A 17,673-nucleotide genomic window follows, 5' to 3' on the forward strand; every position below is an offset into this window, starting at 1 on the left:
GAGCACGTTTCTTCCTTTTTACTTGGATTTACATGATCGGCTTCTGAAGTAAATTTCTTGTGAGCATCCAGATGGCAGTTTGTTAAAACCACCACTAGATGGCAGACAGAATTAAGACAATGAAGGATGGCCCAAGGTCTTGGAGATGATGAACGTGTGCTGTAAGTGCCTTTGGCAACTATCATATCATACTGAATTTGAACAGCAAAACGAAGACCTACTTGTTGAATTATATTATATAACATTGAAAAAATTATTAGAAAGTCAGAATATTTCACTTCAATGCTCTAATTATTGCTTTGTTGTGCCAAAAACTGTCAAATCGCCACATCAAATGTAATACTGTGGACTTTGGGTACACAATACCGGATAAAATAAAAATGATCCCTCATGTGAGATCAATATATTCATGAAGTTCAAACCTGCCACAGAAGGCAGCTGGAAACCACAGTCAACCTGATGGATCAAAGGTTTGTTTGTGCAGGATTCAGAGAAGAATTTCTCACAGTTCAAACGACTGTGGGCAGAATATGGCTAAGTGAATGAGAGACATATTTGGAGAAAGAAATTTGGGATTTCGAGTCTGGTCCTGGTTACGCGTGGAGCATCTGTGTGTTTATGCACCTGCTACACAATGACTCTGTAATCTTCTTGGTTTCTCAAACCGACATGTAACTGATGTGTTCTTAGGCTTTTGAGCCATGCAAACCACACCGGGCGGACCTCCAGATGACTGACATAAACACACACACACACACACACACACACACACACACACACACACACACACACACACACACACACACACACACACACACACACACACACACACACACACACACACACACACTAGTGAGAGGTTTGCCACTGAACAGATGCCCATGGCACTTCGCCCATACTAACAACACTATTCTTAACCCTGTGTGTGTGTGTGTGTGTGTGTGTGTGTGTGTGTGTGTGTGTGTGTGTGTGTGTGTGTGTGTGTGTGTGTGTGTGTGTGTGTGTGTGTGTGTGTGTGTGTGTGTGTGTTCGTGCACTGAGCTCCCTGGGAGAATATGTTTGAGAGGCCCTTGAGTCGGCTATTCTGAAGGGACACATTCCTAAACCTCGACCATTTCTTGCACACGTGCAGAACAAATTCAAGTTAAAAACTGAAGACTAAATGTTGGAACAAAACGGAACTCACCAGTCTCTCCACCTCCTGCTCACGGAGTCGCTCCTCTTTTTGCCGCTGGTGGTAGTCTGTCAACTCTTCCTTCCCGCTCAGTGAGCTGATGCTCCCGCGTCGTTCCCTGAAACCTCCAGGTGGGGTAATCCCTGCCTTTCCAAATGACTGCATCCTCTCCCCCAGGCCCATCCCAGGTTCCAGCCCGGCTTTCCCAAAAGAAGTCCTTCTCTCGCCAAGCCCCATTCCAGGACTTAGTTCGAGGCCCACTGCTCGTCTCTCCCTCTCACCCAAAGAGCTCTCAGTGCCTGGGGAGACTACCTGGCCTGATTGTCTGTCGGTTTCTGAGGAGCCGGGACTTGTGGAGCTGATGGAACCCAGTGAACTAGTGGAGGTCAGGCTGAGTTTTTTGGCGACGCGAGGAGAGGAGGAACCCCCTGCCCTGGAAGGGATGGTCACGTCTGGTGGGGCACTTACTGGAGGGACAGGATGAGCGGTGACTGATGAGATCTTCGCGGTGGAGAGGGAGATAGACACAACACCTTCGCCATTAGTATTGTTTTGTATTTGATTTCTGATTGAAGCTTGTTGGCTGTAGTTATTGAAATTAAGGTCAGGGCTGGCTTTCTGGCTGTTATTATGATGGTCTTTGCTTGATTTGTATCCTCCTGCTGTATCAGACCGTCGCGGTGGCAGCGTAGACAAGGTCAGCACACCATTGCCGTTGTCCCGGAGAGATGGGGAGGGACAGAGGCGTGGCATTGACAAGCTGTGGCCTCCGCCCAACATCCCAGTCACCGAGCCCGCAGAGTATTTCCTGGTTCGAATGCTGGGCAATGGCTCTTGATTCCCATGGCTACGGCGGCCCAGACGGGGACTTGAGGGCATGCTCACAGCTCCTCCTGTCGATGGAGAGCGTGATGAGGAGGACGATGGCGGAGGGAGAGAGAGGAGGAAGCTGTCATTACCGGGAACAGAAGTGGAGGAGCCTCCACCGTTCCACATGGACAGCAAAGGAGAGGAGGCCGGGTTATGCAGCCGCCGGCTAGAAGAAGAAGGATCGGATCGTCGCCCAGGGGAAAGAGGAGATGGTGATTTTAAAGACGTGGAACGATCTGAGGCATAAAAACGTCTGGCTTGCTCCTGATAGGCTGAGGATGATATGGAAAGACTTGATACAGGTGTGGTGGGGGGTGACTGAAATACATAAAGGGAAAAAAAAAAAGATTTAAAGGCACACATACAGCATAAAATCGATTTGATATGGCAGCATTAGCCAACAGAAAGAAATATGCAGCCCTAAGTTGGTGGAGATTAATGGCACTATGTAAAACGTGACACTTACAGCCGAGACAGGCATCCAGACTAACAAAACAGACTTCAAAAGCGCCGCTAAGCCGTGATAACTCAAGGCTAACCTGTGTCACACTGAAGTAAGAAGGGTTGGCATTTCCATTTGCCCTCAGGCTGTTTTCCAGGGCAATTTTCTTGCGTTGCAGGGTATCCATCAAGTCCCGAAGTTCAGAAGCTGATCGCATGCCTCTGGCACTGCTGGTGCCCCTGACAACTGCATGGCTATAGTCGCTGCTAAACTTCAGGTAATCTGGAGGGGCAGCGAGAAGAAAGGACATCAAGTCAGTGGGATGGATATGGAATAAAAATAAATGGGAAAACATGAACAAACAAGGAGGAGATTATTCATGAGAAAAGACAGAGTTAGAATCAGAGAGGTACAAACAGGGAAACTGTGGGAGGAATAATAGACATACAAAATATACAACTGTGGCACTGGGATGAGAAATATAAATATACAAAGAGATGAAGAAGCATTAAATCATTTCTGGTTAGTTCTTGGAAAATTGAGGGGAAAAAAGAGAAAGAAAAAGAAAGAAGAGGGAAAATAGGGAGGGGCCAATGGTCATAAATACAGAGAAGAACAAGGGCAGGAGGTGGTATGTGTACCTGAAGCTGCCGCTGCAGCTATTCACAAATGAAGCCCTTGGCAGAACAAACCCAACCCAAACAACCCGCAGCTGGCATTGAAGTCAGCTCACACATTCACACAAAACCATCCGGTATATCCAAAGCAAACAGATTTACTCCAGTTCCTTAGTCGGGGATTTGGTAAATGAGAAAGACCACAGAATATTTTGCCGTACCCTCAAGAGGCCCCCCGCCCTTCCTAAAGCCTATTATTTAAGGCTGCTTCAGCAGTGAGGGGGTCTTTTTTCAGCACAGCGTCTGTTTTGACTTCGTTCCTGCTAAATTTGAAAAAGGAATATGAGCCGGAAACTTTGCTTGAACTTTGGAATTTTGGTAAACTAACCTTTATGGCAGAAATTTGAAGAATTTCAGTAAAACTGATAGCACTATTGTATTTTCTGAGCAGGCTAATGAAAATCTAGACGTAAACATCCTATCAACTAGTAAGCAGCTGCAAATAATCAGTAGAGCAAAATGTGATGAACCTGTCTTTTTTTTCATGTGTGTCTTTATGTGGAAAAAGAGCTACTACAATGTTCAAGATGAGACCACCCAGTGTTTAACAGGCCCGCACACACACACACCCGCACACATAAAAGCTTTAATACATCTGAAGACGGTGGCTCAGTTTGAGAAGAACAAATACCTTTAATTTGTACAAAAGTCCATAATGAACTGAGTTGTTTACAAACTTCATTTCAACTGTGAATATTCAACCACAGTAATCCAGTACAGTATTTAGTACAGTAGAAAATATTTTTTAGGCAGAAAATAAGCCTGTATGAGAAAATGTCAAGCCTTACATGGTGGAGGAGAAACGGGGCAGAAAATGAAAGACATCATAAGATGAAGAAACCATCTCACTCGCACAAGCAGGGTGTTTGTGTCCATACATGGACAGATTCCCACAGCAGGCCTGGTGTGGATCGACTTCACTTCTATTGTAATTTCCCTTCTCTCAGCAATGCAATGCTGCTCGTGCTTTGTGTGGGAGTCCTTCCTTCAGGTGCGCATGTCAGCATGTGGGTCTTGGCTTGTCTGAAGAATCACACTGAAGACTGCGGCTGCTGCAATTTTACTATTGGCGCATGTTTGAAAACATGAGAGGAGTACATTCCTTGTGTCTCCGAGTTTAAGGAGCAGTAACCACTCCAAATATGACATGCACACACACACACACACACACACACACACACACACACACACCTCACTGCCCGATCAATCACAAAGGAGACAGCAAAGTCCAGCTGTATCACCACGGCAATGGACGAGCACCAGATGACAAAAACATTGCAATATGCTTTGGATTTTAGGTTTGTGTGTGTGTGTGTGTGTGTGTGTGTGTGTGTGTGTGTGTGTGTGTGTGTGTGTGTGTGTGTGTGTGTGTGTGTGTGTGCGTGTGTGTGTGTGTGTGTGTGTGTGTGTGTGTGTGTGTGTGTGTGTGTGTGTGCGCGTGTTGAAAGGAATACCTGCCCCTGCCCTCACTCCACCTCGTCTCCCTCATACCTCTTTCAGGCAGCAGATGCACATATAAGTCAGGATATAAATCAGGGATGGAACGCTCAACGTGGACAAGCAGACAGTGATGTGGCAAAATAAAGGCAGAGGAGGAGGCGCTGATAAGAAGAGAGCAGGGCAAGAGTACAGTGCAGGGTCAAGGAACCTTTCTGCGTACCTGTGTTGTAGGCGAGAGCGGACACGGGACTCTTTTGGGGAAGCATACTCTTCATTCGGCTGGCCTCTTCAGGATGGTTGAAGCGGAAGAAATAGGATTTACCCAAACACAGAGAATAACCTGGAGGGAAATCAAACACACACAAAAGAAAAGATCAACTCAACGAGCAACCATTCACAATAATAAATACTGAATGGGTACTTAAACATTGTAATAGCATACAAAGACACATCGCTAAGTACGGCTTTAAATTAGAATGAGCCAGAAGTGTTTTATCACAGCCAGACCGTCACTTCAGTCATGCTCGTGCATGCAGCTTGCCATTCCAGCCCTCCATGTTTGTTCTGGCCATCAATTAGGTTGAGAGGGCCAGGTATTAAACAAGATGTCAGGGTCACAACCTCTGTAATACACACAGCCAGTCACAGCTGTCCAAATACTTCAGAGACAGCAGTGCTGACACACATACAGGAGGTCTTACGCAGGAAAAAGACTGAAGGACAGCCAAAAGAGAAAAAGAAATGAAAACACTTCACTGATGAGCATTTTGAGCGGCAAGCAGTAAAGAAGGGAGAAAGTCACAAGGCACGCCAAAAATCAAACTCGTGTTTTCTCACATGCAGTTCCATTGTTTCTCTATTGGTTGGTTCATCATCCTAATCAGTTCAGATCAGCCTCGACGCAAAACCCCATCACGCTTGTGTGAAAGAGTCGGGGAAAGTGCCTCTTTAATACCTCCATTACAGTTGCATCAAATTCCTTGGACCTGAAGTCAGACACAACCACTGAGGCAAGAGGGGGATAACGAGAGGGCGAATGGAAAAAGACTGAACGGAAAAATGTCCGTTCCTTTCTCTTTTTTAGCCAATTCGTTCTCTGCAAAAACATCATGTCCGAATTAATTGACATCCCAAGCCGAAGATTGTATAAAAGAACTTCATTTGAGTTTATAGCTTAGATGAAAGCGGTCATATATGTCTAGACGATGTTTTGGAGTGCCTGAAGAGCAATTTTTTATACCTTCAAAGCTGTAATTCTCAGCATGGAGGGGGGGGGGGGGCTTACTGCGATGAGGTGGAGTTCATACCGCACACACACACGAAAACACAGTAAGACGTGTTTAGTCTACACAGCTGGACTGTGAACTCCTCAAATCCATACAAACAGTGCGGCAGGTTCGGACAGAAACTCTTGAGGAAGTGGCATCATGACGCAGAGATCAAAACATGCGTTTCTGCCATGGAAAGGAGAGATATCCACACACACACACACACAGTCACAAATCAGTATGTCAGCAAGAGTGAGTAATACCTAATAATATGTGTTTCTCATTGCCAGACATGAGTAATAACACTGTACGGCTTCAAAATATCCTACATGCTCTTGTTGGGATCGTGTCCTGTAACACCGTCTCCAAAATGAATCACAGTATCTCTCAGTATTTAGCGCACACACAGGAATGTGCACAGTAACACACACTTTGCCAGCAGGCCAGTCTTGTAAAAAAACAATTTCCTACCCTCAATAGCCTCACCATGTGCCACCTTTTCAAAGCGTGGCGGCCTGATTTGTCCACAGCCCCCGGCTCTCCCCTCTTCCTAATTTCCTTCCAACGTCTCAGCCAACAAATTACAACTAACTAATCCTCTCCTCCCATCAGCTGAAACTGATGTCCGCATGTGTGTCTATGTGACGCAACGAGAGAAATAAAACAAAGAAGAAAATAAGTGTTTCTATGTGTGATGATTTCACACACAATGATGGCATGATTTTAGCCTTTAACTAAAATCTATCTGTGATATTAATATAAGAAAACAGCACCACCCACATTTACCCCCCACCCCCAAAAAAAACTATCTAATATTCACTCTTGACCAACCAACCAAAATCTGTTGACCTAAATCATTTCAAAAACACACCAAATATCCCACTACACTACACTACACAGACCCACATTTAATCACATTCACGTGTTTACTTGTTTACCAGCAAATTGAGTTTGCCTCTCATGTGAAACCTTGCACTGCCCCCCCCCTTTCTACAAATACACTTGAAATTAGTCTGTATATACATTTATAGGATAACTTAAAGTTTCCAATCTACAAAGTCAGACCTCAGAGTGTTTGAGGACACAGATGTAGGAGCTGTCGGACGTCTGGAGCCAATTCCCGACCCCATGTAGATCTTACGCTCTCACCACAATGTTATAGGAGGGGAAACTCAAAACTGTTTCTCTGTTTGGTTAACATAAGTGGAGAATTGCCAAACGGAGACCATTAGGCTCGAATGAAAAATAAACTAATTACAAAGATCCCATGTCAAACAAGCAGCTGGAGGAAACCCAGTTACCTAGTACTCGCTCAGGCTTGACATGGAAACAAAGTGTTCTCAGTACTTTCTAAAAACAGTCAGAAAAATGCTCATTTTAGACGTTTCCCTTTGAAGTTTTCTCCAAAGTGCTGCAGTAAACTGTAACATCTGCCTCGGCACTGGAGTTGAAGCTAAAAATGTATTTATTCATTCATGAAATGATGCGTACACACAAACAGGTCGCAGTGGGAGTGTAAATTAGCCTCAAAAACCACAAGTGACGACTCTCTGGGGCATAAGGGACCAGAAGTAACATCATGAAAAAACAAACTGGTCATTCTCAGGGGAGCATGCAGATTAGTTCAGTCTCATAGTCGCTCTCTCACATGCACGCACTCACATGCATAATTTGGCTCCTCACCAGCTCAGCAGCTATCTTCTTGCTACTTGATCTCAAATTGTATCCACAAAGCATCAACTCACCACTCTTTTCTCAAGTCAGGAACACAGACTTCAGTATAGCCTTTTATCTCCCAATGGCAGATATATATAGATAAAACTATAATTCTTCTTCATTTGTTTGATCTCTGGAGAGTAAATCGTGCCGAAGGCAAGCGGGATAGAGAGCTGTGAGGACAATAACATCCCGGACAATGAGGCAGGTTTTGTTTCCAGGTGTCAGGTATCGTGACCACAGAGCCCGTCTTCATAACCAAAGGCTAGTTCTCTTTGTCATGTGCACTCACACAGGTCTGTGAACTTCCCCAGCTAATTTACTTATCGCCCTGAGGCATACACAAAGCAAGCATTTGCATTGAATGAAGCTGGCGATGTGCAACAACCAACAGGTTGGGATGGGATGTTTTGGAAAAAATGAATTTTTTACTTTAAACCCCAAATGACTAAGATTGTGGCAGTGATTCATAGTTCCAGCCAGGCTTTAGCAATGAGACACTTGCATTATGCATTGCACTTCATCATTGTCAACAAATATTTTTCAGCTAAAGGATCTAAAGTAGCACTGTTGTATTCATAGTTGTGTGAAAAAAATCTGCCTTAATAAATGGTTTCTATTATAGTCAACCAAAAGGCTGTTAAACTATGATCTCAGCTGTTGAGCAAAAGGTGTTTGTCCAAGTAAATACAGACTACTCATCTTATTTAAGTGGTGAGCAGAAAGACCAGGAATAGACTGATTGGATATATTTGGAATGGTTATGGCTGAGATCAGAAGGTCCAAAGTGCATATTAGGTAGAAGGAGTGTCTTCAAAAGACATTATTACAGTAAAGTAGACAAGAGAGTGCAGACTTATCAAACACACACATTACAGATTGCCTTTAGGGCACACACACAAACACAAGGTCCTGCCATTGTGCTACTATTGTAGTCTGACTGCAAACTGCTGATGTTTATGGAGTGGTACATGCCTCATGCTTTTTAATCCTCTCATAACAGATTTAATATTATTAATGATAAATGCATCATATTGAGCTTGAGTTATTTTTGACAGAATAAATCCTTTTAAGTGTTGTTTAAACAGTAACAGGAATAAAATGTTGCAGAACTGCAGCATGAAGACGACTATAGAAAATTGTATTCAGAAGATATTTAAGAAATGCAAGAGCAAATCAAAAGAGTTTTAAAAAAGGCTGTTACTGACCTTTTGAGTCCCATTAAATGAGCACTTATCACGACTAGAGAAACTCTTTCCTTTCTTTCGGGAAAAAAAAAAAAAAAACGTAAGTAGCTATTTTACTAACTATTGTAACATAATCTAAAATAATTATAATAATTATTAGAAATGGATGAAAGTGTTGTTTTCCTCTGTCCTGAGTTGAAACTCCTCCTTAGTCGTCTTCAGTCCGTGTGGAAGAAAGTTCACTGATTTTACGTCCATGAGCCGGAGCCCCGGACTGTACCAAGTTTCGGTAGAAGGGGGGGTTGAGAGGTGCAGCGTGGATGTTAATGGCCGATTAGAACAGTGCCATTATCCCTAGGTACCGTTTTATGAACTAATACGACGTCAATATTTAGGAGAGCTTTTAAATGTGTGTGATCAATTGAAAGCCACTATTAAAGTAAAACAAGGATATGCAAAATCACCTATTTATAATTGGTACGTTCAAAGACGGTCTTACACAGAGGTATTTGGTGGACGCCCCCTCTGCTTTCTTTGTCTACCTACCTATTTTCCTCCTCTTTTGCACTCAAAAAGCTACATTAGACAAGAGTAACTCTGTGTCGAATAGTCTAGTAGAGACTGTTAATTCTGCTCCATAAGATCTTTTTAAACAACAGAATATCAGTCTATGCTTAATGGGACACAATAGAGAATAGCAGAAATGAGGTCTGTGTGTCGATCTGCTGCATAGTTTGAATAAATTAAGACAACTTTGTACATTTTGAAGAATAACGAAAAGCAAACAGAAAAAATACTATTTTAGGAGCTCTTTGGTCAAACTAAAGGCTATGCTTTAATAATCAATTTCAGACTATTCAACAATTCACAACACTATGAATAATTTCTTTGTCTGCTTTAAAGATATCAGAATGAGCATCAATGGTGGGAGATTGAATATTGGTCCAAGTGTGAACTGTGGAAAAGAAAAAGCTCTCATGGAAAGATGGCACAAGATAAAAGGAGCAAACATTTTCCAGATATATGTAAATGTCTTCCTGCTGAATGATTGTATGAAATCCATTAAGCTAACCAAGCTGACACAGTTGTTTTCAATGTCCACTTGCCACATGGTGTCATTCAATGTCAGACTTTTTCAATTTTTCTTACGTTCCCAAAACACATTGCTATTCGACAAGTGTCATCCAGCTGTTCCAGTGAGTTTGCTGTGAACCTGATGCGATTCCAGGTCATGCTCTGATTTCCCAAATCCAGAACAGTACATTTCCTAAACATAGCTAATCATCTCCAGACTCCCGTACAGTGTGCATTTGTGTGTGTGTGTGTGTGCGTGCACGTGTGGTTAAACTAACTGGACCCAGAACATCTGAGGCCAGTGGATATTCTTTCTTTCTCTGCTTTTTTTCTTCCTCCATAATTTTCCTAACCATGACCTTTTGACTCTTTTAACCCCCACTTTCTATTCTTTTTCAGTCCTTTACTTTGCCTTTTCTACTTCACAGTGTCCCGGTGTCGCTTGACAAAGATGAGGTCAATATTTGAATCAGCCGGGCTGAGCGGGAAACTAAATAGGCCTGTCAATATTTAACCTGAAATGGTCAGGCCACACGGTGACAATGAAAAGAACTAAAGTGTAAACAGAAGGGAAAGACAAGCTTGTGACCTCCTAGTCCACTGAAATGAGAGAAGAAAAGGAAGGAAAACGGAGTGGAAAGTATTACAGTCTGCAAAACAGTAAAAGAGGGAGAGTCAGGGAAAAAACCAGGCAACTGGGAGAAGCAAGAGAAAGACGAGAGTAAACAGACAAGAGATAATAAGATCGAGATATGGGTAGACAAAGAGCAGACCGGGGCACGTGGGCAGGGGTAAACAGAAAGATAAGAAAACAAATAGATATTGCAGAGACTGTGTTGGAGTGTTGAGAGACTTTTCTGTTGCCTGCAGTGACAGAACCTGGAGAGTTGTGTTGTGCTCTGCTGTTGGTGGAAGCTTTGACTCATTATGGCAACGCGCTGTTCCAAACCACAATGAATTAAACTAAACCAGAGGGACACACATCCACAGAACTGAGCACACACACACACACACACACACACACACACACACACACACACACACACACACACACACACACACACACACTGTAGTTCACACAGAAAGTCAGCAAAAAGGTAACTGTGCCCAGATGACTCATACACAAACAGAATGGAATTCATGTTAACCAAATGACTACCTCACTACTCTCCCTGTCTTTCACACACATGCATGCACACAGAGAAGTTGTGAAACAACGTGCACCCTCAGCAATATTGAACCCCTGTGCAACCAGTAGGTGGCAATGTCTCAAAGCAGCTATGCAGGACCTAGTAAGTTCAAGCAACAGCATAAGAAACAGCTGATATGCAGCTTAACAGTCCTTTTCCAGTTCTCACCCTGAGTGAGTGGCGTCGCCACAGTGACCTGGACTCCATCCAAGCTGCAGAGGTGACCGCAGGGGTCCAGGGTCACAACACCTCCTGGGAAGAAGAATTGGGGAGAGTGTCAGTGTTAAGCGCACGTTCGATTCATGCAATCCACTGTATTTGTAGCATTTATATCTCAATTAGTAATTTAGTAAAGACCACACACGTCTCTCTCTCTCTGTTTCTCTCTTTTGCACATAAAACAACACTTAAAACATTAAGCTATTATTATTACTTGGTAGATTACACATCCAGAGCACTTATTAGATACTTGTGATACAAAACAGTAAGCCAGTGATATTGTGGTAATCACTTCTCATTTTAAATAAAAAATATTCTTGACAAAACAAGATGAAATACCTTTCCATTTATGACAGACTAAGATGGCATTTAGCAGGAAATCTCTTTACAGGATGATGTCAAATATAATCTCACTTGAGGATCATATTTGTTTCCACTGATTCAGCAGTGTTATGTGAATTATATCTGAGATTAAAAGAACTAAAGCTAGTTAATTACAGCATAAAGAGATCGGTCCTTTAACACATTGAAAAGTAAAGATGTAAACTCCTTCGCCAGTTCATTTATACAATTGTATTTGAGACGACCCTAACACCAACCTTCATTGAAGATGAGGCAGTGCTCTGCCTCGATGCCCGGCCCCTGGATTGTAATATCTTGAGGAATTGGTGCATCTTCTCTACCGATACGGGTCACGCCTAAAACATTTCAAAACAATACACTGTGGTAATAAGTTTAATAAGGATACAATGTTATCTGGACTTGATAGTATGTCACACAACACTACACTGTGACCCTGGAAAAGAGATCAGTCACACAACTTTATTGCCTGCGAAGCAACTGTGGGTGTGTGTGAGTGTGTGTGTGTGTGTGTGGGTGGGTAGGTGGGTGGGTGGGTGGATTTGTGATAACATGAATGTTCAAGGCTGCAAGATTGCTGGGTCCTGGTTTAAGTCAGGGTTTAGCCAACATTAGTCTGAAAAGAAACACTGTGATAGATCAAATTTCAGTGAGCAGAATTAAGCCAAAAGTAACTGTTGCGTTTTTGCATCCAATAATAAGAAATAGATAATATGTGTGTCAACCTTAACAAATAGGTTTTGGACATTTCACTATATTTTGGACCTGGACGTCCTGATAAAAACGCATAATGTTGAATTTGCACCTCGACTTTTGGGCAAAAAGAAAAATAAACAACAGGATTTGAACTTATCACAGCTATCAATATATGAATCCAGAACACTTCGAATTGGGATACATGTTATAAAGACTGCAACACTCCTGATGTAGATCTATATGTTCTAAGAAACAATATGTTTATATTGATAATGTACAGTCTATGACTTCATGCAAGTGGCTGCCTTCCATATAGGTATCATACAAAAATGTGTGTTTACATAGCGATTTTGTTCTGGGAAAAAAGACTCAACTTTCCCAAGATGTCTTGTTCACATAGTTGACATTCCTCATTGCCATGGGAGGGCACACCAGGCAGGGAAACTCACAAATGGCATGACAAGGCAATATATAATAACACCACAAACTGTAAGATATGTGACCAAGGCTCACGCCACAATTGGATAAACTATTTTACTTTACACTGTCTTTTTAGTTTTTATCACAACCTTTCAGGAATTAAATGTTATAATAGTGTTCTTTGTGTTGTGCAAGGCTCTATGGCTGCACATCATACTACTAATACAAGTTTATTTCTGAATTGGTGCATAAACTATGATTAACATTATGTTATGACAACTTTAGATGTTGTACTATGCTGAATATGTGTGACTACAAATATATACAACCGAGTATGGACATAAATTTTGCACTCCCTTGTACTCCCATGGGAAGAAGGAGGGAAAACAGAAAGCATCTCTGTTTCTCTGCATCAGGAACATAATAAGATCTTTGTGCATTTGGCAAATACATGAGAGTCAAAACTATTACTCAACAATGGACCGATTACTGGCTGGCTTATAAAGTCACAAATCCAAAATGATTCAATTTGTAGTACGTCACATATGAGCTACGGGCTACGAAATAATAACATGGGCAAGTACACCCCTTAGTCCATCATACTGTTAAAGTGCTCCTGTAAAACAGATGTGTGTGTTTACATGGAGATTATGGAGCCTGATTGCTGTTATGTCATATGGAAAATCAGTGAAATGTGAGGTGAAGACATGTTTCAAGGTGAGACAGTGATTAGAAATAGGTTCAAGTTAGGATATTGGGCTAAGGATGAGGCATGTAGACGTTATGGTTGAATAGAAATAAAGTGCAGGAAATGAATATAAATTGATGCATTGCTTCTGGGAGGAGTGGCAATAGGAGGGTGCATGCCAAGTGAATGAGGACAGAGGAGGGAGTGGAAGACACCTGTGGACGGCTGATGATAGAGAACCTATAAATAACTTCAATACATCATTATTATAAAGGGAACTTGAGTGTGTGAGCTGTGTATATGCACCCTCCAGTGAGCCAAGGACTGCAAGAAGCTCTTTGTTATGAAAAAAACAAAACAAAACAGCGTGAACATATAAAAAGACATTCCAATGAAATACTGACTGAGCTTAAAGAGAGTGCTTCAATGCTATTGTAAAAAAAAAAAACATGCTGTGTCATTTGCTGTCTGTTAATAATGTGCCCGTATTTCCTAACAAGTAGGATCAGTTGATTCAGAAACAACTTGTGTAAGTATTTGCAGAATAGACGAGACCTTCTGCAAGGAATTAGTGTCGGCTTCTTTCCCTGACTTGATTGCAGTCCAGCAAAGAGTATTAATTTCCCTCACTCCACCTTTCTCGTAACCATGGCAATGAAGCCACTGGTGCATGGGAAGAGGGCAAAAAGAAAATAGAGGTAGAGGAGAGAAAGCCAGACAAGCACAGAGATTTGGGGGGGGGGGCAGTAAGGATCTGGCTTTTCTACGGGTTGTAGCTTTGCGTGACGACTGAGAAGTATACTTTTGAAGATTTATCAATTCAGACAAATGGGAAAAGATGAATGGCTACTTGATTAAGAAAGTCATTCTTCATTCTGTGTGTGTTTGTGTGTTACCTTCTTTCAATGGCAGCAGCGTGATAGCCACACTTAACCTCCCACTGCCCAGACTAACCAGATGGGGCGTCGCTGTTTGAACCTTGAGCCCTTTTCCCGTGTCGATCAGGTCCAGCGGTGGAGACTGCCAACATCAGGTATTGTAGAAAGGTCAATTTGACACTACAAATGTTGGAGCACAAGTTTTAATCTTGTTCGAAGGATGAACTTACTTACTGTTAATAACTGTCAATATTAAACATTTAAGCGCAAGATATACGTTAGAAAACAAATTAAGATTAAACAGAGCTGCGAAAGAAATCAGTGTGCTGGCATGACTTGATTTTCATGTTGATGATGCCTCTTATTAAATATCTGTTTATATATGCCTGTTTGTGTGTATTCTCTCACCTTGGGGTCAACAGGTGACCTCTGATCCGACTCTGGCTGGAACATCATCTCAGAGTCCTGCACACAAACAAAATCCAACAAGTAAATAAAGGCAACTCCAAAACAAAGTGGACATTTCAGACAGGCAATACTTGTTGTAAACATTTACACTGGATGTTTAAATGTAAATGCAATCAAAGACATGAGCAGAGGTGAGCTGGTTGAATATGGAAAGGTCATTTTGATACTCAAACTTATTATTAGATGTTTTTCTTCTTGTAACAATTAAACTGAGGCAATTTTATCCATGCAAAAAACACAATTATGACATAATCCACTTCAGATAGGCGACCATGTGCAGAGTGCGGTATATGAATACAGTCAAAAGTTGTATACATAGAATAAAAAGAATCTTTTAGTAGATGCACTGCACCGCATTCCTCACGCACACAACTACTGCAGCCACGTTTAGCTTCCACATAAGAGGAATTCTCTCTATGAAAGTGTTCCAAGGAAAGTATACCACTTGAGAGGAAAAACATACGCATGTGCACAAAAGCAGGGAGTTCTTTTTGGAAGTCCTTCAATTAGAAGAACTTTCAAAAATGTTGCATTTCTCGCAACTTGTTGATTCTGGCCTCAGCTCTCACAACAGCACTGATTGCATTTCTGTCCAACAAGGAGAGGGATGAAAAGGAAGTGTTTGTTGTTCAAGACAACTTGTCTTTATTTGTTAGTATTTTCTGTTAGATCTGACACATAGCAAAGTTAATGGATATTGATTTCCACGAGTTACTTGACATATCTCTTTGAAACATTTAGTCCACAGCAACCATCTGTCATGAAACCCCATCAAGACTTTCGGTTGCCGGAGGATCATCCTTGTTCATTTTGATGACTCGTTGACATATTTAGTGTCAGCCTCAGGCTACAAACATCAGAGGTATAAATCACAATCGGTTCCACGAAGATGTAATGTCCGTGAAATTTACCAAGCACATTGTTCCGTCCAAGAAAGCGACTCCTCGCTTTGGACATCAAGTTAGCTTCTTTTTTTTTTTCTTCCACCACAGGTCAGGTGTCAAGGTATGTCATAACAAAGGCACATCTTAATCTCACAGGCACATTCTGTTCAACAAGCTCATGATCCTCTGGCAGTGAAACTTTCTGCAGGCATCTGGAAAGAAACAGCAGCTACTACAAGTTTCTGCTGTCCTTACCGTGTAATAATTTGCAGGCATGTCTAAATTACAGAGGGCATCAAGTCAAACTGCTTCATGTTTTGTGGATATATGTACGATGCCAGATGAGGGAGGGAGAGAATGACAAACTCAAAGAGGAATGGAAGCAGATCGACATGACAGTAGGCAAGAATCAGCAATGCCTCAGAAATGTAATTGCGTACAGTCGAGTAAATGAACCCAGAGCTTGAGCCAAGGACAACCCCTGTACTACCCTGCAATTTCAAACAGCAAAAACAGTTGTGCAGCTATTTGTGTGTCTATACACAATCAAGGACCCAAACACGTGGACACACACACACACACACACACACACACACACACACACACACACACACACACACACACACACACACACACACACACACACACACACACACACACACACACACACACACACACACACACACACACACACACACCCAGATGGATGAGTGAAATGCTTCTCACCAAAGCAGAGATGATTACAGCTTATAGGAAACCATCATGACCGCATCTGGTTCTCCACCTCCCACCATTACTTCTTCTCTTTCTTTTTTCATTTTGCATTATCCTCTGTTTTCTCCACATCATCCTGATATAATCTTCATTAAATTGATCATTTTGAACAATTAATATGTTGTTTTCCTTACTTTCTCCCACTTTTTAAAATCCCCGCATAGATTTTGAAAAGATGTTCTCTTTTCCTTTTCTACTGCCTTTAAATTCCCACTCTTTACTTTTTTTCCTTCTTTCTTTCTTCCAATCATCAGCAAAGGAAATACAAATCAAACCCAACGCAGGAGCACTTCCTCTTATTCAGGGCTGGCTTCCTTTCTGAGCTCACTTCCTTTGCTTCTTTGACACCCTCATTGCCTTTGAAACGCCCCTCGGCACAGACAAACACACACTGGCACACACTCTTTCTTTCTATTCAGCCAAACTTCTAACCCCTTATCCACACACAAACATCAACAAATAAAGTCACACATAAGCTCTTGAGATGCGGGCTCCACATTCCACTGATTATTTTCATTACTGGTGTAGACAAAGCAAACACACTGTCTATGGTGGCAACATCAGCTGGTCAAGAGACGCAGAGACTTTCTGAAGAAAAGGGGTCAATCCCGTTGCACAAGTTAAAAGAGAAATTCTTTTGAGTTCAGTTGCTTCATTCTTACATATTTATACGAGGTTCTTTTCTTTCAAATGGCTCCTCTTTTTTTCACATGATTTCATTTTGTTCTCTGTCATGCACTCGTGTTCTGTATGCATAGCCCCCTCTTTAACCTCAGTCACCAAGTGAGTTCCAGTCTGGGCAGGTCAACACAGGTTTGGAGCCTTGTTTGCACCAGTTAAAGCAGTGCAGTGTAGTGCAGTGTGTCAACCCCCACCCCCCTTAAGACGTTTCATCTTCTTTCCCAGGAGGGTTCGAAGCTGCATCATCCAGTCTGATTCTTTGATATTAATGTTTCCCATCCAGTGTAAAGTTAATTACTAAAATGTCATTGATTGATCGCAGGTATTAGACACCATTTAAAAAGTGATGGAGATACATTAACTAGTAACTGAACATTTGAAAGTAACACTGTTTGGAAAAGTAACTCGTGCTCTTTCTATTACATCAATGTTAACAGCTGTCTAATGAAGCTACACAATATATCTCAAGTTAATCAATATCTGTGCAATATCAAAAAAATTTTTTTTACAATATACATATCACAACTGTGTGGGTGTTGTGATGGAGGAACAGACAGAGAAAAACAA

At 41.9% G+C, this 17,673-nt stretch overlaps 1 protein-coding gene across 4 annotated transcripts in view; it reads right to left on the reverse strand.

Annotated features, from left to right (window-relative positions):
• The window catches only part of phldb2b (pleckstrin homology-like domain, family B, member 2b), a 36,448-nt gene that overhangs the window by 14,755 nt on the left and 4,020 nt on the right, over positions 1 to 17,673 (reverse strand). For 3 of the 4 annotated variants that reach the window (XM_080515014.1, XM_080515015.1, XM_080515013.1), the window contains exons 2-8: positions 14,708 to 14,764; positions 14,318 to 14,441; positions 11,857 to 11,955; positions 11,207 to 11,290; positions 4,824 to 4,943; positions 2,584 to 2,768; positions 1,187 to 2,362 (exon numbers count right to left, since the gene is read on the reverse strand). In XM_080515014.1, the coding sequence (XP_080371140.1) occupies positions 1,187 to 2,362; positions 2,584 to 2,768; positions 4,824 to 4,943; positions 11,207 to 11,290; positions 11,857 to 11,955; positions 14,318 to 14,441; positions 14,708 to 14,764 (1,845 nt within the window). Of the gene's footprint in view, positions 1 to 1,186; positions 2,363 to 2,583; positions 2,769 to 4,823; positions 4,944 to 8,795; positions 8,983 to 11,206; positions 11,291 to 11,856; positions 11,956 to 14,317; positions 14,442 to 14,707; positions 14,765 to 17,673 lie in introns of those variants that run through there. The other variant, XM_080515016.1, reaches the window with a different exon arrangement.

This window comes from Blennius ocellaris (assembly GCF_963422515.1).
Source record: "Blennius ocellaris genome assembly, chromosome: 19".
Lineage (NCBI taxonomy): Eukaryota > Metazoa > Chordata > Actinopteri > Blenniiformes > Blenniidae > Blennius > Blennius ocellaris.